This window comes from Echinops telfairi, unplaced genomic scaffold, assembly GCF_000313985.2.
Source record: "Echinops telfairi isolate 266 unplaced genomic scaffold, ASM31398v2 ScPeMD7_7424;HRSCAF=8462, whole genome shotgun sequence".
Taxonomy (NCBI): domain Eukaryota; kingdom Metazoa; phylum Chordata; class Mammalia; order Afrosoricida; family Tenrecidae; genus Echinops; species Echinops telfairi.
In genome coordinates, this window is record NW_022111324.1 from 86,777,964 (window position 1) to 86,798,899 (window position 20,936).

The 20,936-nt window shown below is 43.1% G+C and overlaps 1 protein-coding gene and 1 pseudogene across 2 annotated transcripts in view; both read left to right on the forward strand.

The window, feature by feature from the left end:
* Nucleotides 1-20,936, forward strand: part of URB2 (URB2 ribosome biogenesis homolog) — a 44,737-nt gene that overhangs the window by 6,768 nt on the left and 17,033 nt on the right. For both annotated transcript variants that reach the window (XM_004712198.3, XM_045298032.1), the window contains exons 2-5: nucleotides 1,335-1,473; nucleotides 3,922-4,098; nucleotides 11,067-14,394; nucleotides 20,557-20,717. In XM_004712198.3, coding sequence (XP_004712255.1) covers nucleotides 1,348-1,473; nucleotides 3,922-4,098; nucleotides 11,067-14,394; nucleotides 20,557-20,717 — 3,792 coding nt within the window. In that variant the 5' untranslated portion in view covers nucleotides 1,335-1,347. The remainder of the gene's footprint in view (nucleotides 1-1,334; nucleotides 1,474-3,921; nucleotides 4,099-11,066; nucleotides 14,395-20,556; nucleotides 20,718-20,936) is intronic.
* On the forward strand, nucleotides 7,731-9,990 carry LOC105979486 (annotated as a pseudogene).

Here is a 20,936-nt window from a genome sequence, read left to right on the forward strand (position 1 = left end):
CATTTGACTTCATTGCATGTGTTTCATGAGTCTGAAGAGGACTTTATAGATTGGTATCGGACATGTGGGCTAATATCAGATTTATGGCCTTGGACTTGTGGGAAACAGAAGGATTTCTCCCAAGCTGTCTCCCCCCAAATATATGCCAAACTTAGCTGCTTGCAAATGACTATACACTTGGAGATAATCAGAAGTAGATCAGGGGTTATTCTCCCTAAGGGTTATCAGCCATCTAGACCAAGCAGTCACCACTGTCTATCCCACAACAAATAGGCTCCACTCCCTTCTGATAAGGATAGTAGTTGACTGTTTCCTTGTAGGAGACCCCAGAGAGATCGAGCCCACCCAAGGGTGACCAAGGTTAGGCCGCCATCATGAATCTAGGGTCCGCCCTTCTTGTCACATGTATACCCCTAGTCCCTCCCCTTCCTATCATGTGTACACCCCTAGCTCATCCTCTTCCCGTCATTGTACATCCCCTTCCTATAATGTGTATGCCTATTGTACTGCCCCTTTCTGTGACGTGGTTACCTGCAATCACGCCCCCCGAAGTAGATATAACCCTTGGTTAGCAATAAACAGGGTCCTCCAGCCTCCTGCCCAGTTCTGGAGCCTCCTGCCGGGTATCCGCCCCATCTCACCTCGGCCCATGCTATGCGTGGATCTAGCTGGTAAGATCATGGCCATCCAGGAGGTGAGCATGCTACCATGAAATGTGTCTGACTCCATTATTTGACTCTCCCATATCTCAAGCTCTCTATGACTTTATAATAACCATATAATTGTGCCCATCGAACCCGTGATTCGTGGTGGGGGGCTGGCACCCCATTCCAACCACATGGACTGAAATAGGTTGGAATGTGTTTTCAATGTCCCATTCCTCTTGTATATAAACCTCTCCTTTATATACATAAGCGTGATTATGAATGTGTTTCTCTAGTTTACCCAGACTAACACACCCATTATCATGTTCAGCCTTCATTCGATTTTCAGTAATTCCTCTTGGTTACATCACCCTTGATCAAGCTCTACCAGGCATCCTACGCCCTCCTCACCATCGATTTTAGATCACTTGTTCCCTTGTTCCTAGGTTTGTTAACACCCACTAAGCGTCTATCTTATAGTCCTGATTTAGCTCCTTCTGATTGTTTTTGCTTCCTATTTTGAAAAAAAAACAAAACATCTTTAAAGAGCATGTGTATTTCTTCATTTCCTCTAGGTTTTCAAATTTATTGGAGTACAATTTTGTTTCCTTTTGTTGTTGTTTCTGCTCTACACTTTATTATTTCCTTTCTCCTGGTAACTCACTGTAGTCCCATTGTTTTTAATTGCAGGTAAAATATCGTGATGGCTGCCGTTTATTCTGGCATTTCCCTTAAGCTTAAAAGCAAGACAACTTCCTGGGAAGATAAACTAAAACTCGCTCACTTCGCTTGGATTTCACATCAGTGCTTTCTTCCAAATAAAGAACAAGTAAGTTTAAAATGAAACATATACGTGTTTTTTGAAACATTTTTTAAAAACAGTTAGCATCTGTATAAATTGCATATTGACATTTAATGGGAGAAAAAGATGAAAGAAAGGTTGAGGGAAGAAACTTTGTTGGAAGGTAAAAGTAATGCTAGTGGAAATAAAGGGGCAGATAATTCATTGACAAAGTTTTTCTGTTACAGAACTTTAGAGAGCATTTCTTTTATGTAGGGAAATAATACTTACATTACAGATTAAGTATATGCATGAGCAAACACATTGGGAATTAGGTTGTAGAAGTTAGATTCTAAAAGTTTGTAGGAAGCTCTATTTGTTTGTAAACCCAAAGGAGTGCTTTGTTAAAAACATGGAATATGGTAAATTGGAAGTTTGGTTGTAGAGTAGTAGTTGCCAGAAACAACTTGCCCTTGTTTAATGTTTCTCAAGTTTTATTTGGCCAAAGATGATTGTGATTACAGTACCAACAGCATGTCAATGAACTCGTGAGATTGGATTAAAAGAAACTCACATGCTTGTGTTAAAGAAGCCAGAACAAAATGCATCAAAGATAGATTACATAGGTTAAATGCTGAGGAGGTACAGTGTAGTCAACTATCATATTTAATGCTTTCTAAATGTAGAATCACCTTGGCAGTGTGAGGATCACCTTGTAAGTGCTTCATAAGAATACAATCAAAGGGGAAGTTGGTAGCAGACTGTTTTATCAAGGCCTCCACCATGGATGTCCTGAGAGCTTTATTTATTTAATTTTTTTCCTTGTTGTACCTGTCCTGATGTGTAAAATTATTACAGTTTTTGAGAGCATGAATGGAGCCTTTATGAATTTTTACAGTGCTTTATGAATAAATAAACATCACAATATTGGAAACTATGTATAGATGCCATTATTTTTCATAAAGCCCTTCCACATTATTTGACATAAACTTCTATTTTTTAGGTGAGGTAGATAGACTAAGAGGTTGGGTATGGATAACATGGAAAAGGTAGGACACAAGCCAGGAGCTTATTCTTTGTTCTCTGGGTAGTGCTAACAATCAGCACACTTGACTGCTAACCCAAAAGGTTGGATGTTTGAATCTACCCAAAGGTGTCTTAAAAAAAAGACCTGGTGATCTACTGCCCCAAATCCTCCATTGACAATCCATAGAGTTCAGCTCTAATTAGGCACACATGGGCCACCATGACTTGGAATTGACTCTGTGGCAACTTAAAAAATTTTTTAAATTTAGGTTTGTGACTCATTCTGTGGCCATTCTGAGTAATCGCTGTTTTTGAAACCTAGAGTAACTTGAGAGAAGGGGGATAAGATTTTCTAGAATTTTACCTGAACATTACTTGTTGCTCTGATAAAGATAAAATTAAAGCATTTCCCCCACTTTATATTGATTCTTTCATAATAAACATTTAAAATATCAAAACATTTTATAATGTAATATTATCAGAAGTCCTGGTAATGTAGTGGTTGTATGTTGGGCTGCTAACCACAAGGGCAGCAGTTTGAAATCACCAGCGCTTGGAGGGAGAAAAGACAAGACTTTCTACCTTACAAATCTGGCTAGACTGAGGAGCACACAGATAGGACCTCTCTATAAATGGAATTCAGGACAGATAAACCTCTAAGGGACAGTAGTGGGTGTAGTGATATAATGAGGTTAGGGGTTTGGTTGGGGAGGGGAAGGGGGAGAAAGAGGGAACCCATCACAAGGTTGGATGTATAGCCGCCCCCTACAAAGGGAACAAATAACAGACGTGGGTGAAAGGGAGACAATGGACAGTGTAAGATATGAAATAATAACAACAATATATAATTGATCAAGGATTCACGAGGGTGGGGGAGAGAGGGAAAATAGAAATTATACCAAGGGCTCAAGTAGAAAGAAAATGTTTTGGAAATGACAACATATGTACAAATATGCTTGATACAATTGATGTATGGAATGTTATAAGAACTGTAAGGGCCCCCAATAAAATGATTTTTTTAAAGTTACAATCTTGGAAACTTGCAGGGGCAATTCTGTCCTGTTCAACAGGGTTGTTACGAGTCAGCATCAGCGGGGATCGCAGTGTGTTTTTTGGTTTAGTATTACCAGAAGTAAATTTTCAAGGACAGTTCCCCTCCCTGCCCTACCCACCATGGCATGTAAATTTGTTTAAAGCTTATATACTGTTACAGGAGCCCAGGTGGTATGTAGTGGTTATTTGTTGGGCTGCAATCCACATGGTTGGCAGTTCGAAACCACCAGTAGCTCAGAGGGAGAAAGACTGGGCTTTCTACTCCTGTAAACAATTATAGTTTTCGAAACCGACAGGGGAGTTACTATGAGCCAGCATTGACTTGAAAGCAGTGTGTTTTTAATACTGTTATAAGCGTATCAGTGTTTCTTGAAAAGGCTTTCATTTATTTTCAGAGTATGTTTCTTTCAAATTCAGGTATTGCTTGATTGGGCAAGGCAATCATTGGTTGCATTTTATAAGAAAAGACTTGAACTGAAGGAAGACATTGTTGAAAGGCTGTGGATCTATATAGATAATATTTTACATAGCAGAAAATTGCAGAATCTCTTCAAAAATGGAAAGACAATTAACCTCCAGATTTCACTGATCAAGGTAAGTAACAGTCTTATATGGTCCTGTACGTGCTGTGTGTGTCTCTGAATTTCCTGTTTTCAGCTTCCTGGGAGATAGAAAAACTATTAGGTGTACTTGATTTGTGGTGGAGTGGAGTACGAGTGGGGCTGCGAACCATAAAACCAACAATTTGGAACCACCAGCCAGCTCTGCAGGAAAAGACAAGGCTTTCTACTACCATAAAGAGTGAGAGTCTCAGGAGCACACAGGGGCATTGCTAACCCTCCTTGTAGGGTCACATGAGGCAGAATGGACTCAGTGCAGAGAGTGTATGTGTTTGTTTGCTTTTTTGGCTAGAGAAATGAACCAGATTTCTTCCTAGCTCCTCCCTTAGTAACCTTTTACTTTCCTGCCCTGTGTCATCATATAATTTGACACAGGCTGGTGAGGTTTGTTGTCTAAAATGGATCCCTTTTAATATTTCTAAGTGCAAATTTAGATAGAAAGATACTTACAGATTGTAGTCACTCAGTAGCAGAGTATTTGACATTTAATTTGGAAATTAAGTGAAACTTGGCATGGAATTGTGAGTTTACTTAAAAGTAGTTTTAGAAATTATAGCTAAGTTCAGGAAAGGGATTTGATTCTTTTGAAATGGTACTGCTCAAAGTACTATTTGGATACTTAACGTATATACTCGTGTATAAGCTGAGTTTTTCAGCACATTTTTAATGCAGTTTTTGTGGTAAAATTAGGTGCCTCTGCTGATATTCGGGTTGGCTTATACTCAAATATATACGGTATTTGTTTTAGGATCAATTATATGAAATCCAAGAAATAATAAGATAGAGGAAAAGAAGGAAATAATAATAGTTGTTAAAGTTATAAGTATCAATGATATTTACTGAATGTGTATTCTGTGCTCACACTGTGTTAGGCAGGGTTCTCTAGAGAAACAAAACCAGGACACTTATGATTTTATATATATATATACAGATTTATACAGCACGAAGGAATATAACATCTAATTAGTCCACACAGCAGTACAGAGGACTCAGTCCAACTCACTTCTGTGGAACAGTTAGTATACTGGAAGTCCTTCAGCTCATGTGAGCTGCTGGGTCCAAGGTCAAGGAAGCAGACAGCTGAGTCTTCCCTCAGGTAATGCAGGCAGTCTGCCCACAGGCAGCAAACTGCAGGGCCGGTCACCAACAGTCAGCAGCTCAGGAGCTTATCAAAGCAGGCATGGATGGGATATCGAACTCAAGCAATGCAAGACAACAGGATCCACCAGCCTCAAGCTCAAATGTTGTACACACCAGCAGCATGGTGAAGCAGGTCTTGAAGGAACCTCAAGCTCTAGTGACAGGACCCAGGGGTTGGCTGTCCCACAGGTAGTGTAGCTCACAAGTTGAGGCAGAGAACTAGCTAAAGCAGCCAAACACTGGTCTGATCACTAGAGAGCAAGAGAGAGAGGCGGGCCTTGTCAAGCCATTTATCTATTTGCCCTCCAATCACACTATGACCTTATTAATCCCACGTTCCTATTGGCCAGGTTGGCATAATAAAGCTATCTATCGCAAACTGTGAGAAGTGCTTTTTGTTATTTAATATTTAAGAAAAGCTTAGTGCTGTTTTATAAACTGGCTATTATGTTTTAAAGTGGAATATATACCCAGCAAATGATGTTTTTCTGGTTTTCTGTCTTTTCTTCTTGTCCTGGAGAAAGATCTAAGGCCAAAATCTAAACAGAAATTTCTTCAAAGGCTATTGACGCTAAGTGATTCTGAAATCTCAGGTTAGACCCATGAAACTTCATAGTTGAAATGTAATACTTTGAAATATGAGCATAGGTAGTGTAAAATAAACCACCCCTGATGGGCATTTAGTAGCTCTAGACCAGTGATTCTCAACCTTCCTAAATGCCATGACCCTTTAAAACAGTTCCTTGTGTTGTGGTAAAACCCAACCATAAATTTATTTTCGTTGCTACTTCATAACAGTAATTTTGCTACTGTTATGAATTGGATGAGCCCCTGTATAAGGGTTGTTTGTCCCCCAAAGGGGTCACGACCCACAGGTTGAGAATCGTGGCTGTAGACACTAGGCCGACAGTGTTTCCATGCATGTTGCTGCTGTTGAGTTGGCCATAATTTGTAGCAATCCTGTTTGCAACAAAACAGTGTCTGGTCCTGTGCCATCCACACAGTTGTTGCGGAATTTGAGGCCATTGGGCCAGTCTGTCTCAAAGAGGTTTTCCTCTTTGTTGCCTCTCTCCTTTACCAAGCATGACGTCTTTTTTTTTTTTTTTAAACAGCTACTCCCTTCTCATAACATGTCTAAAATATGTGAGAAGAAGTCTGGCCATCCCCCTCTTCCAAAGCGCATTCTGGGTGTATTTCTTCTGTTTGTTCTTCTGGCAGTCCATGGTATACTCAGTGTTCTTCACCAAGACTAATTCAGATGCATCGGTTTTTCCTCAGTCTTCCTTATTCGTTGTCTAGCTTTTGAATGCTTGTCAGGTGATTGCACACACCATTGCTTAGGTTAGCAATGCCTTAGTCCTCAAAATGCCATCTTTGTTCAAAGAAATTGTTAATAAGCCTTCTTTCCTTCCTAATGCCTTGTTCTTCCTTGTGTTAGTCTGGGTACTTTAGCGAAACAAATCCACAGAAACTCAGGTATAAGAGAGTTTTCTATAAAGGGTAAGTGCGCATCAAGAAAACATCCCAACCCAGTGCTGCCCAAACCCATAAGTCCAACATTAACCCATATGTCCAACACCAATCCACAAAGTCCTCCTCCATCTCACCAAAGACATGCAGTGATGCCGTCTGCAGGAAGAAAGCCGAGTCAGTGAATGTGTAAACATTTCAGCGCTGGCAGGCGTCTCCACATGGGTGATTCAGCACCCTGGGCTGCATCGGGGTAGGTCCATGCAGCTTCTCCTTGGGGATGTCTTGCAGGAAGTCAGCCTTGCAAGCTAAAGCAGGGAACTGGCTAAGCAGCTGCACCCGGTGCGACCATCACAAAGCAAGAGACCAGAGAACTAGAAAGGTGAGGCTCACTGAGCCATTTATACCTCCACCCTTCAATTAACCCCACATGTGGTTATCGGCTAGGTTGGCACAATAACTTTAACTATATCATTCCTCATATAGTCTAGGTTCTCAAAATATTTGCCCATAGGTTGAATAATTGTGGCAAAAGGATACTACCTCAGATATGTACCTTTCCTGATTTTTTTTCCCTTTCCTGGTTTTAAACCATATAATTGTTTATTCTTTTGAATGACTGCCTCTTGGTTTAAATGCAAGTTCCACATTAGCACATTTAAGTGTTCTAGGATTTTCATTTTTTGTTGTTTTTGTTTTTCACTCTTTGTATTATCCTTTGTTGTGATCCACACAATTGAATACCTTTACATAGTTAATAAAATACAAATAAAAATCTTTCTGTATTTTCGGCTTTAATCTATAATCCATCTAATATTAGCAATGAAATCCCTTGTTCCACATCCTCTTCTGAATCTGGCTTGAGTTTTTTGCTATTCTCTGCTGATTTACTGCTGCAATCATATTTTAAAATGTTAGTTTTGAAAAAGTCTTTAGCAAAACTTTATGTGTCTGTGATATTCATGGTATTGTTTAACAATTTGTGTATTCTTTGGCATGGATACAGATTCCAGTCACTTGGTCAGGTAGCTGTCTTCCATATTACTTGGCACTTCTAACATCACATCTGTCTTTTAAAACATCGCAAAAAAAAATTAAAAAAAAATAAAACATCGCAGTTGGTAGCCCATCAATTCCGGGATTTTTTCTTTTTTCTTTTTGCCAATGGCTCAGTGCAGTTTGGCCTTCTTCCTTCAACACAAGCAGTTATTGACCATATGCTACCTCTTAAGAGGGTTAAGTATTGACCATTTCCTTTTGGTACAGTTACTGTGTATATTCCTTTTGCCTCCCTTGCTGCTCCTTGTATCATTCAATGTATTGCCAATGCATTTCTATATTGTTATTCGATTTTTTTAAGTTCTTTCACCTTGAGAAATGCCTGGCATGTTCTTTTCTTTGGGATTTTTCATCCAGGTCTTTGCACGGTGCCCAGTCTTCTTCAGCTGCTCATTGAAACGAGCTGTTCGGCTCTCCATTCTTCCATTCGCTGTAGCCACGGTACATTCAGGAGCGAGTGTCAGGGTCTTCTTGGTCTTTTCTTCCTGTCCTATCTATTTAAGGACCTCTACTTTCTTCATGAACGATGTTCTTGATGTCATCTCATAGCTTGGCTTCAGTCTTCAGTGTTGAGGGAGTCAAATCTATTCTTGAATGGTCTCTAAATTTAGATGGGATATATTAACGATCATAGTTTGATTGTCATGACCTTAAAATTTTTTTTGTTCAGCTTTAGCTTGATCAGTTGATGATTTGTTCCATAGTTGGCCATTGGTCTTGTTTTGACTGATTATAATTGAGCTTCTCTATAGTCTCTTTCTATAGATATAATTGACTTAAATCCTATATCCCATACAATGAGGTCCACATGTTACAGTTGATGTTTTGAAGAAAGCTATTTTGTAATGAATAAGCTGTCAGTCTTATTCATTACAAACTCCTGTCTTGTGATTTCTGGAATCATTTCTATCATTGAAGCCATGTTTTCCATCCATTGATCCTTCTTATTTGTTTTTGACTTTCACATTCCAATCACCAGTAATTATCAATATATTTTGATTGTGTGTATGACCAATTTCAGATAGAAGAAGTTGATAGAATTTTTCAGTTTTTTCCTCAACGACTTTAGTAGTTGCTGTGCAAATTTGAATAATGTTTGCATTTACTGCACTTCCTTGAAGGCGTATAAATCTTATCCTATCACAGACAACATCATCTCTTTGATGATGAGTAACAGCAGTGCTTCTTTTTGATTGGTCTGCATTTTATAGATAAGGAAACAAAACTCAAGGAGGTCAAGTTGCCTGAAATCAATCAACTTGTAAGTGGCAGAGTTGGAATTTAAACTTAGTACCTGATCACAAAGCCCACACTGTGAGCCCTGCACCGCCTTACTGAGTAGAAAGAGAAAGTTGAGTTGGGCTAATAACAGCAAAGAATTAAATAGCTGAGTCGTGTGATGGGTCATAGGCTTTAACAGGTCATTAACTTATGTCATATTTTAAACTAAGTAGACCTGGGCATAGTCAGGTTTGAGGCTGTCATTGTAGCATTCACCGCCAGCCCCCGGAAGCGACTCCCCTCCCTGCCCCAGTCCTGGTCCCCACCCAGCAGCTGACACGAAGAGGAGCAGTTCAGAGGAGGTGTCCTGGTTCACCTGGTTCTGTGGGCTCCGTGGTAATGCATTCTTCTGTGACGTGGATGAAGACTACATCCAAGATAAGTTCAACCTCACAGGACTCAATGAACAGGTTCCCCGCTATCAACAGGCTCTAGACACGATCTTGTTCCTAGAGTCTGATGAAGAGCTGGAAGACAACCCCAACTAGATTGAGCAGGCGGCAGAGATGCTGCGTGGATTGATCCACTCCCGCTACATCCTCACCAACCATGGCATCACCCAGATGTTGGAAAAGTACCAGCAAGGAGATTTTGGCTACTGTGCCCGTGTGTACTGTGAGAAGAACCAGCCAATGCTTCCCATTGGCCTGTCAGGCGTCCCAGGTGAAGCCATGGTGAAACTCTACTGTCACAAGATCATGGACATGTACACACCCACGTCATTCAGGCAGCACCACATGGACAGTGCCTACTTCAGCATCCCTCACATGCTCTTTGTGGTGCACCAAAGTACCGGCCCAAGAGGCATGTCAACCAGTTTGTACCCAGGCTTTATGGTTTCAAGATGCACCCGATGGCCTACCAGCTGCAGCTCCAAGCAGCCAGCAACTTCAAGAGCCCAGTAAAGATTTACTGACTCTTCACCTGGGCCTCAATCTTTGACACCCCTGTTCCTTTGTTGCCGCCCCTTCAGGAATCATCTGTGGTTATTAGTTTAAATTAAAAGAGTTGTTATTGTGGCGGGAATACGAAATAAAATGGAAGAAAAGGCAAATGAATAAACCTGTGGTCACCAAAGTGAATTACTCAAAACTATCCTTTGGGAAATGGGGAGACAATTATAAGACTACCTCTTTGTATTTAAAGGAAGTATCATCCCTATTTATTTTTAATTTTTATTATGTTTCATATCTAAAATATTAGATATATGTTTGCCACTTATAAAAAATTCTACTTGTAGGGTGTGACTCTGGAAAACTTTGTCGATGTGGTCATTTGTTGGCATTCAGGAACTGAACATTTTTGTTTCTGCATTTCTAGAGTAACTAAAAGGCCTATGACCAAAAGTTACTTGAATGGCGGTTTGACACCTAACTCATGGAGTTACTGATGACTGACCAGGGCAAGTTGGAGTCTTAAATGCTGGAAGGCCAGAAGCAAATTAATGTGACAGAACTTAGGAATCTGCCTTGCCTTTGTAATTTCTGGTGTTTGGGAATTTGAGGATTTCCAGAGCAGCATATGGAGGCTACGGCATAATAAGTAGCAATCGCCAATATTTGCCCTCCTTGTCAAAGGTGTGTTTTCCTTTTACAACAGAAGAAGTATACTTAACTTAAAAATATATTTTGGTCATACTCAAAGCATGGCCCACTTGGTACCTTGGTAGCTGATACAGGTGTAGGATCTAAGAAGAAATAACCAGGAATGTAAGACTTCTAAACTCCAGCTTTTTAGTGAGGGATAGCACATTTACAAGGGTGTTGGTCCCTTTATGTTGGTAGGAGATTGATCTGTAAAGTTATTTAAAAAGATGCTTGCTTTTCTATGGAGCATTAAGCAAATGTCAGGCCAAAGTAGATGTGATAGCCTGGGCATTTCTTTCTCATCAAGTTGAGAGCAGGGAGTAAAGTCATTGATCCTGTTGAATGTCTTGTGTGTGTTTTAAGGTAATGAGTTAGTAATGCCTTTTTTTTATTCTTTAATCTTCAGATCATAAATGAAAGAGTAGCCGAATTTGTTCTCTCAGGATCCCAGAGAAGCATCTCTTCTGTCCTGAGTTGCTGCCAGGGCATCCTCTCGACGCCTGCCCTTTCTGTCATTTATGTGGCCAAGCAAGAGCTGATGGTGACACTCTTGAGCCAGCTGTGTCAGTCGGCCTGCAGGCAGCCAGAAGGAGCTGTGGTAGCCCAATTATTCGAGGTCCTCCACTTGGCTTTTGGCCATTACCTCTTGATTCAGCAGCAGCAGGTCAACCCCAAACGTGCCTTCGGGGAAGTGATTGGGCATCTGCTCCAACCCTGCCTTGTGTTGCGACACTTACTCTCGGTGGGCCAGTGGACACAGACTGGTCAGGGACAGCTGCGGCAGGCCCTGAGCCGGGACATTAGGAACCAGATTGAAGCCATGCTTCGAGGTGGAGCTTTTCCGCCCGAGCTGCTTCCTTCCTACAAAGAAGAGCTTCTCGAACAGCAGCAAGGCAGTGCCAAGATGGGGGCTGTGAAAACCCTGCTAACACCCATCAACACGCTGATCTCCAAGGTGGTAGCTACTGGCTACTGTGAGCCATCGCTTCATGCAACTGTTGTGGCCAGCTCAGTGGCCTTGCTATATAAGCTTTTTTTAGAGTCTTACTTTAAGGAGGGGAACCAGCTTCTCTGCTTCCACGTGCTCCCCAAGTTGTTTGAATGCCTGAGAATTTCTTACCTGCAGGAGGAACAGAGTAAAGTCCTCTCCACATCAGACTGGACTACAGAACTTTTGGTTGTGGAGCAGCTTCTAACCGCAGTGGTCAACAACAACATCTACAACATTGCTGCCGACAAGATCCGGCATGGGGAGGTTCAGTTCCATTTTTACCGCCATTTGGCTGAGTTGCTGATAAACCATCCACAAGCATCGGTGCCTGCCTGGTTCCGCTGTCTCAAAATCCTGATCTCTCTGAATCATTTGATTTTAGAGCCAGACCTGGATGACCTGGTGGCTTCAGCTTGGATCGATGCAGAAGTAACAGAGTTCCGATCTAAAAAAGCCCAGGAGGTGCTTATTACCACGTTATTCCAGACTTACGCTAAACTCCGGCAAGTACCACGGCTGTTTGAGGATGTTCTGGGTGTGATCTGTCGTCCAGCTGCGGAGGAGCTGAGGCGGCCTGCTTTTTCCTCAGTCCCTTCCACGGCGCTCTCTGATTGCCTTCTGGAGTTGCCTCCCAATCAGATCTTGGACACATGGTCCCTCGTGATGGAGAAGTTTCAGTCGTTGGTCTTGCCGTATTTGCTGGATGATGCTGACATGGCCCTGAAGTCACTGTCGCTGAGCTCGGTGCTGTACTGTGTCATGTTCCACATGAAAAGCCTGGACAGCAGCACGCCACTGCCCGTGGTCAGACGGACTCAGTGTGTGATGGAGAACATGCTCAGTGGACTCGTGCGGCCCTTGCTCCACCTTCTCATCGGCCCCCAGCGCCCAGAGGTTGGCCTGTGGCAGCAGCAGGTCAGTGACTCTGCACTCCTGCTCGCCTACACCTGGGCCCAGGTGGACACCATGCTCAGTTTACACTGTAGCCATTATCACTCTGTGTCTGGGGCCCTTCCAGGGACTGCTCTGGAGGTCACAAACCTCCCCTCATTGCTCCCAAGTGTAGAAACAAAACATTGGAAGAAAATAGAAAAACTTACAGCTCAGTTTGACTCTCTCGGCAGGTACTGTCTGGAACAGCTCTATCTGCAGAAGATGAAAAGGACTTTAATGCATGCTAGCTGGAAATCTAAAGAAGCCCTCCAGACTCTGAGGTACGATGCCGCCTACATTCTTCATTCTGGCAAGGCGAGCTTGAGTCAAAGGACAGTGGCTTCCTGGGATGGCCATGTGGGGTCCGTGAATGCACTTACTTACCCTGCAGCACACTGGCACTTGATTGTCTCAAATCTCACAATGTTAATATCCTACCTTTCCCCAGACGATGTGAGATACCTAGCTACTGTCCTGCTAAGGAATTTACCAGTGAGCGAAGCCCAAGAAAACACAGCGGATGAAGGGCACGTTGTCACCCTTGAAAAGTTATCCGTGGCCATCCTTCATAGCCCCCTCTTCCCAGAAATGCAGAACCTCCACTCTGTTTTCTTAATGTGTGTCACTGAAAAATGTAGCAGCATTCTGGTTGCTGGTGCCCAGAGGGACGTGAGTCTTCTCAGACAGCAGCTACCTTGGCTTTTTGAAAAGGACCACACAATTTTAGCTCACTGGGAAAACAGACTGGCAAAGGTTGGGCCTGAGGATATAGAGTCCAGAGGAGAAATTGGACAGAAGTTACTGTTGTTGGTCAAGAGTGACTTCCCCATTGAGCTGGATGGCGGACAATTGGAAAGCATTCTGCGACTTACGGAAGTTATTTCTGCTCTACAACTGGACAGTCTCTTGGCTCCCTATCATGTGCACTGCTTCCTTCTGTTACTGTCCATGGCCACCAGCAAGCTGGGGAGTGCTTGCTGCTCACTAACTCTCAAGTTTTTGAGGACCTGCTACCGTCTGCTTGGTTACCTGCAGAGAGGAAAAAGTGCCCTTGCAGTGTTCAAGATCATGTATGCCAGTGATATTTTCCAGATCATCTTGACCTCCTTGTTCAAAGCCAGTAGTCAGTTTCTTATTAATATAGATGACCCTTCTTGGTTGGAATTTCTGCAGGATATAGGGACCTTCTTAGAACAGCTAATGCAGACGCTCATCCAGTTAAACCTGAGTTTGGTGCTTAATTTTGGGAAAATCATCACATTTCTTTCAAGCTGCAAACTGTCCACCATGGCAGCTTCCGGCAAAAAACTGAAAAAACAGAGTTGTCTGGGCAGGCAGCTCCTTCTCATCTCTTTAACGAAGTTGTGCCGAGTCTTGGGGACTTTTGTTAAAGAGCAGAAGCAACCACGGGACCTCCCAGAAGTGCTGCCTGAGTTGTTGCAACAGGCCATTCTGCGGACTGGGGCGGTGCTGCAGCTCTGCTCAGAGCCCAGTGCTGCTGGCTGGCACCTGACCTTAGTCCTCCTCTCCTCTGCCACCACGCTCCTTGAAGCGGACCTGAGCCAGTCCTCTAGGGATGCAGAGACAGAGATTTCCAAAGTGGCCGATGCAGTGCCGTTTTCTCATGCCACTCTATACCAGTCTGTTCACTCCCAGATACTGTCAGAGTTGCCCGCCCTAGCGGGAAACATTCCATCTTTTCAGGCAGCCTTGCAGTTTTTAACTCTCTTCTTTTTGGCACCAGAACTCCACCCCCAGGACCTCTCCGTCTTTAGCTCCACGTTTGACTCTATAAGAAGAGTTCTGAAAGGTATGGCATCTTCTCTTGAACTAATCGTGTACTCTAGAGTTTTTGATGAAAGTCAGCTAAGGGCCATGTGTGGTTTTTTTCCACCACCCTCTCATATTTCAAGCAAGAAATAAATTAATACATGGAATACATATCAGAAGGTCCAGAACAGTAAATCATGAAGTCTCCCTCCCAGTCCTGACTCCCAGGAATCCATTTCCAATATGTACAGGTGTCCTGTGCACATAAAATCTTTTTTCTTTTTAATATACGTGGCTACATTCAATGTAGATTGCTCAGGATGTCTTCATTTGGCAGTATTTTAGAAACTGTTCTCGATAAGTCTCTTCTTTTTCAGTTTTTAACCTGTATTGGTCTCAGATGATTGGTCTTTAGATCACTGATGGTGAGGGATCTTTAATACTGTAAATCAACTTGAAAAGATGTAACATCTGACTTTAAAAAAGAAAACATCCAAAGGACAGTCATTTATAGGGAAACTCATAGGATTCAGAGAGGGCAGAAAGGAGCCTCATGCTAGTCAGCGGTCCTTGCTCTTCCTGTGATTATTGGCAGTTGCCAGTGTCCAGTGGTGTCCGTCATCAAAGAGGACACTGTGTTCTGCAGAGGCACAGCTATGATTCATCTACAGTCAGATGTCACCGTCCCAGGACAGCCTGATCAGACTCTCCAACACAGAAGTGTATTGTCTTTCTACACAAGGATTCTCTCTCTGTAGTTCCTTAAATTGAAGGTTAATAGGCTGGGTGCTCCTTTATTTAATGGTAGCACACATCATGGTTGTGCGCATGTTTATTTGGGAATTTTGGTTGTGACTGTGGGTGTGGTTAGACATAGGGTAATCTTTTGAGGAAGGATGAGGAGCAGCAGCCTAATCCTTAAAGCACATGACTGTACTTCTTCATTGTAGGTAAGCTGTGCTGAGATGCCCTGTGCACTCAGGTTTCTTGACTGAGGGAATCACAGGCCCTACTTCACGTATGTAAGAGTTAAAGGTAGCCTTATAGAAAGTAAAGCCACCTGCCTGGGCTATAGCCAGAGCCAGAATTTAAGTGCTGCGGGCTGAATAATGTGGTTATTCTCTCCCATTCAATAACTGGTGGATAGAATAAAACCAGAAAAGCCAAACTCACTGTCATTCAGTTGATTCCAAGTCACAGTGACCCTACAGGACATGATCAACTGCTCCTTAGGGCTTCTGAGACCATCTTTGCGAGACCAGACAGCCTCCTTTCTCTTCTACAGAGAGATGTGGGTTCGAACCGCTTGACTTTGTCATCAGCAGCTCCACTATGCCATGAGGGCTCCTTGACCATAGAATACCAAAGCTGGAACTCATTGCTACTGAGTCAATTCCTCCTCATCGTGACCCTGTAGGACAGGAAAACTGCCCATTTGAGTTTCCAAGACTACCTCTTTACAGGAGCAGAGAGCCTCATCCTTCTCTCACCACTGGTTTCAAACTGCTGACCTTGCAGCTAGCAGCTCAACTCATAACTATGCCACCAGGGCTCTTGTGGATTTAGGAAAGGCTATTTCAGTTTTTAAAAAAATGATTTGATCGTAGAACTGGCTACCTCAGTTCAATTAAAACAAGTAAACAGCACTTAAGAAAGATGTTCTTTAGCTTTTCTTTTTAAAAGAATCATTTTATTGGGGGCTCATATAATTCTTATCGCAATCCATCCATCTGTCCATTGTGTCAAGCACATTTGTACATTTGTTGCCATCATCATTCTCAAAACGTTTTCTTTCTACTTGAGCCCTTGATATCCGTTCCTCATTTTCCCCTCCCTCCATGTTCCCCCCTCTTTAGCTTTTCCTGTGGGTGCTTCTGAGCGGAGAGGAGTATGGCCTTCTTTCCACACTGGGGCATGCATCCATCTACTGATATCAATGTACTTTGAGAAGGGCGAATCATCTGGTGGAAATGTTACTTTGTCTGCTGTGTTCAAGGCTCCCATCAGACCTTCCCCCAACACCCCCTCCCAAAGAAAAGAAAAAAACAGATAAACCAAAAAACCTGCCATCAGGTCGATTCTGACTCACGGTAACCTTATAAGACAGGGTAGAGCTGCCCCTGTGGGTTTCTGAGACTGCAACTCATTTTGGAATAGAAAGCGTCATCTTTTTCCCCGCAGAGCGGCTGGTGGTTTTGAACTGCTGGTCATGCAGAATACAGCCCAACCTGTAACCAGTGCACTACTGAGGCTCCTTTCCCATCTGACCAGAGACTGTGGATTTCATTTACATCAACCTGCGCAAACAACAACAGTCAGTGTTGTTTGTGCTGTCAGTGAACTGGCAGGTCATCTGGCTGGTTCTGAGTCCTGGGGTCGTGGCAGAGCTGTGGCCAAGCTGCTTTTGGAAGGTCACATGTTTGCACCAACCAAAACCTGGTTCAGTTGGCACTGGCGAGTGAGAAGCCCTATGCCATCTGCGCTGCTCTGGCTACTTCCACCCTCCTAGCACTGGTCCTGTCTAAAGGTCATCATATTGAAGAAGTTCCTGAACTTCGTTTGGTGGGCCAAAGACAAAGTTCAAGGCTACAAGAAGACCAAGGAGGCAGTTTTGCTTCTTAAGAAACGTATGGCCTGGAATGATATCAAGAAGGACTATTCTCTGAGCCAATGAAATCTGGCAAGGCAAAATGAGAAAACCATATACCAGTGCAAGGGTCCATGCATTATCTACAATGACAACAATGGTATTATTAAGGCCTCCAGGATCTTCCCCGGAATCACTCTGCTTAATGTCAGCAAGCTGGACATTTAGAAACTTCCACCTGGTGGGCATGTGGGGTATTTCTGCGTTTGGACTAAAGATGATGTTCGCAAGTTGAATAAGCTGTATGGCACCTGGAGCAAAGCTACCTCCCTCACAAGTAACCAGAACCTTCTCATGAACAACACAGACCTTAGCAAAATCTGGAAAAAACCTTGAGATCCAGAGTTCCTTGAGTACCACACAAGATTCGTTATAGTCTTGGAGAAGAACCCACTGAAAAGCTTGAGAAGCATGTTGAAGCTCAGTCCATATGTAAAGACCACGTGCTAGAACACCATTCTTCTTCAAGCCAGGAATCACAACTCAGGTGGCTAAGGCAGCAGAAGCATTAGAAGCCAGCTTAGATGAGAAGGGGGTACCTGGCAAGAAGCATGTGGTCAGAAAGAAAGCTGCTGTTGTGAAGAAACCAAAGCACAGCCTATGCGGGGAAGATGGCTGTCGCTAGCAAAAGACCAGCAGCTGAGAAGCAGCAGCCAGAAACCTACTACAGAAGAAAGGAAGTCTGCTGCATAAACTCTTATTCCATACAAGTTATCATTTTGGACAGCTTATTTTGAATAAAGAGCTGATTAATGGGGCAGGGGGAAGCGGAAAAAAAGAATTTTATGTATGTGAAGCTATATCCTATCTTGGAGATGAATGAGGTCTGAGGCTATGATGTGAGGGAGAAATCTGGCCCTTTGTGTGGAGAGATTCCATGCAAGTGAAGTATTGGTAAACACAGCCTTTGAAGGAAGGGAAGAGCAGGTGGAAATGGTGTGGTGAGAGCTAACAGGTGGAAATGGTGTGGTGAGAGCTAACACCAAGTGCTTCCCAAGTGAGAAGCATGGTCTTGAGTACTGTGCCCTCTTTTATTTGACAATACAGGAGTCGGTGCTGTTGTGCCCATTTACTGAGAGGGAATTGGGCCACAACGAATGCTCATAGAAGCAGCAGTCAAAAACTCCAAAGATGCATTGCATTGGGTAATCTGCTGCACAAGACTTCTTTAGAGTATTGAAATGGATTAAGGAATACCTGATCCAAGCAATAGTATTTTCGATCGCTTCATGTGCATGCGCAAGTTGGACGTTGAATAAGGAAGACTGAAGAATTGATGCCTTTGAATTGTGCTGCTGGACAAGAATATTGAAAGTACCTGGGGAGGACCATAGGGCCAGCCCCACCACGGACACTGCGTCCCTTACTGAACCAGGGCACTGTGGGGGACAGCACTAAAGATACAGTGCGGGAATAGTGCATGGTCTGCCCCCATCTCACTGGGGCAAGGCACTGAGGGCATGCAGCAAGGGGAGCAGAGTGATGAAATTCCCGGAGAATACCACAAATAGATTTTGGAGGCAGAATGTGGCACCCCATCAGACTCAACTGGAAAACAGTCATAAAGGCCAACAAACAGACCTTGACCTATTTATAGGCTTTTCCATTTTTGTCCATGGCTTTGTTGTTATTTTGTTTTGTTGATTTTGACTTTCTTTGTTGTTTTATTTGGCTTTGCCTGGTTTTTGCACTTATGAATGTATCTGCGTGTCTATCTAGATAAGATAGATGGGATAAATAATTTGGAGATGAAAAGAACGGGACCAGTGGTTCAGGGGGGATATGGGAGAAGGGGATGTGCGAGGAAGGAGGGGGGTGTAAACCAACCCAGGGACAAGGGAACAAGGGAACTAAAATCAATGGAAGGAAGGTTGTAGGATGCCTAGTGGGGCATTATCAAGGGCAATGTAGCAACGAGGAATTACTAAACCTGAATGAAGGCCGATCATGATGGTGGGACAAGAGGAAAGTAAAAAGAAATAGAGGAAAGAACCAGAAGGTAAAGGACATTTATAGAGGCCTAAATACAGGCATGTACATATGTAAATATATATATAATGAGGGGGATAGAACTATGCACTCATATCTATATGTTAAGAATTAAGGTTTCAGATGGATATTGGGCCTCAACTCAAGTACTCCCTCAACACAAGAACACTTTGTTCTAACAATCTGGCATTCTGTGATGCTTACCTTCCCGACACGATCACTGAAGACAAAATGGGTGCATATGCAAATGTGAAGAAAGCTATGGTGACCGGCTGTCAAAAGATATAGCATCTGGGGTCTTAAAGGTTTGAAGATAAACAAGTGGCCATCTAGCTCAGAAGCAACAAAGCCTACATGGAAGAAGCACACTAGCCTATGTGATCATAGAGTGTCGATGGGATCGGGTATCAGGCATCTAAATTCTTTGGTGTTTCCTTCCACCCCACTATCATGACCTCAGTTCTATCTTACAAATCGGATTAGAACAGAACATGCAACACAGGGAATCAAGGATAGATAAACCTCTCAGGGCCAATAAGGAGAGTAGAGATACCAGGAGGATTAGGGGAGGGTTGTGGGAGAAAAGGGGAATCAATCACAAGGATCAATCTAGGACCCCCTCCCAGGGGGACGAATAATGGGAAAGTGGGTGAGGGGCGATGGAGGGTGATGTAAAATATGAAAATAATCTATCCTTTATCAAGGGTTTGTGAGGGAGGGTGGGCGTGGGAGGGAGGGTGAAGAAAAGGGGAGCTGATTTCAGGGGCTCAAGTGGGAAGAGAATGCTTTGGAAATGATGATGGTGGCATATGTGCAAATGTGCTTGACATACTTGATGAATATGGATTGTGATAAGAGATGTAAGAGCCCCCAATAGAAGTATTTTTTTAAAAAGTACCATGGGCTGTCAAAAGGACAAGCTTATCTTGAAAGTATTACGGCCAGAATGCTCCTTAGAGGCAAGGATGGAGAGACTTCATCTCACGTACTGTACTTTGGACATGTTGTCAGGAGAGACCATCCCCTAGAGAAAGACATTGTGTTTGGTGAAGTTGAAGGGCAGTGAGAGAGGAAGACTTTCTCGTTGAGGATCAAGGAGGATTGATTATGACCATTGTTACAAACCAAAACCTCACTCACTGCCATCGCGTCAGTGTCGACTCAGCACCCCTAGAGGACGGGGTAGAATTGTTCCTGTGAGTTTCTGAGACTGGCTCTTCACAGCAGTTGAACACCCTTTCTACTCAAGGGCTGACTGGTAGTTTTGATCTACAGACTTGTGGATCGCAGCCCAATGTTTATACACGACCAGGGCTCTAACCCTTGTTAGACCTTGTTTATTTTTCTCTGTACGTGCACACACACAAATGCAGCCATGCACGTTCTTGAGGTTGGCACGATGCAAGAAAGGCTGAGGTATGTCCCCGTCCTGGTATCCAGCTCATAAAGGGTATTTTCCATGCTCTCAAACCTTAATAGCACTGAATATGTTGTTGCATGGCTGTTCTAAATTTAACCTGCCCCCTTTGACATCTGATTAACCGTTTTGGCTTATTGTCCCTACAGATCCTGAAGTTCCCATTCAGGTGATTCAGGACATGGAACCTCATTTGGGAGCCTTGTTTACTCAGATGTTAGCAATTGGGACAACTGAGGATTTCCGACTGCTGATGCAATGTGTTCTCCAAGGATTGGATGTCAGTAACACATGGAAAGCAGATCTGCAGGTGGGGAATTCACTCTCGCTATGTTGGGTCAAATGGGAAAGCTTATTTAAAAACTAGACCACAAACAGAAACCTCAAACTGTTCATGACTGTAGGAGCTGCTTACAGACGAAAGAGATCTCTAGAGCAGTGGTTCTCAACCTCCTAATGCTGTGACCCTTTAATACAGTTCCTCATGTGGTGGTGACCCCCTGTATTAGTCTGGGTACTTTAGAGAAAC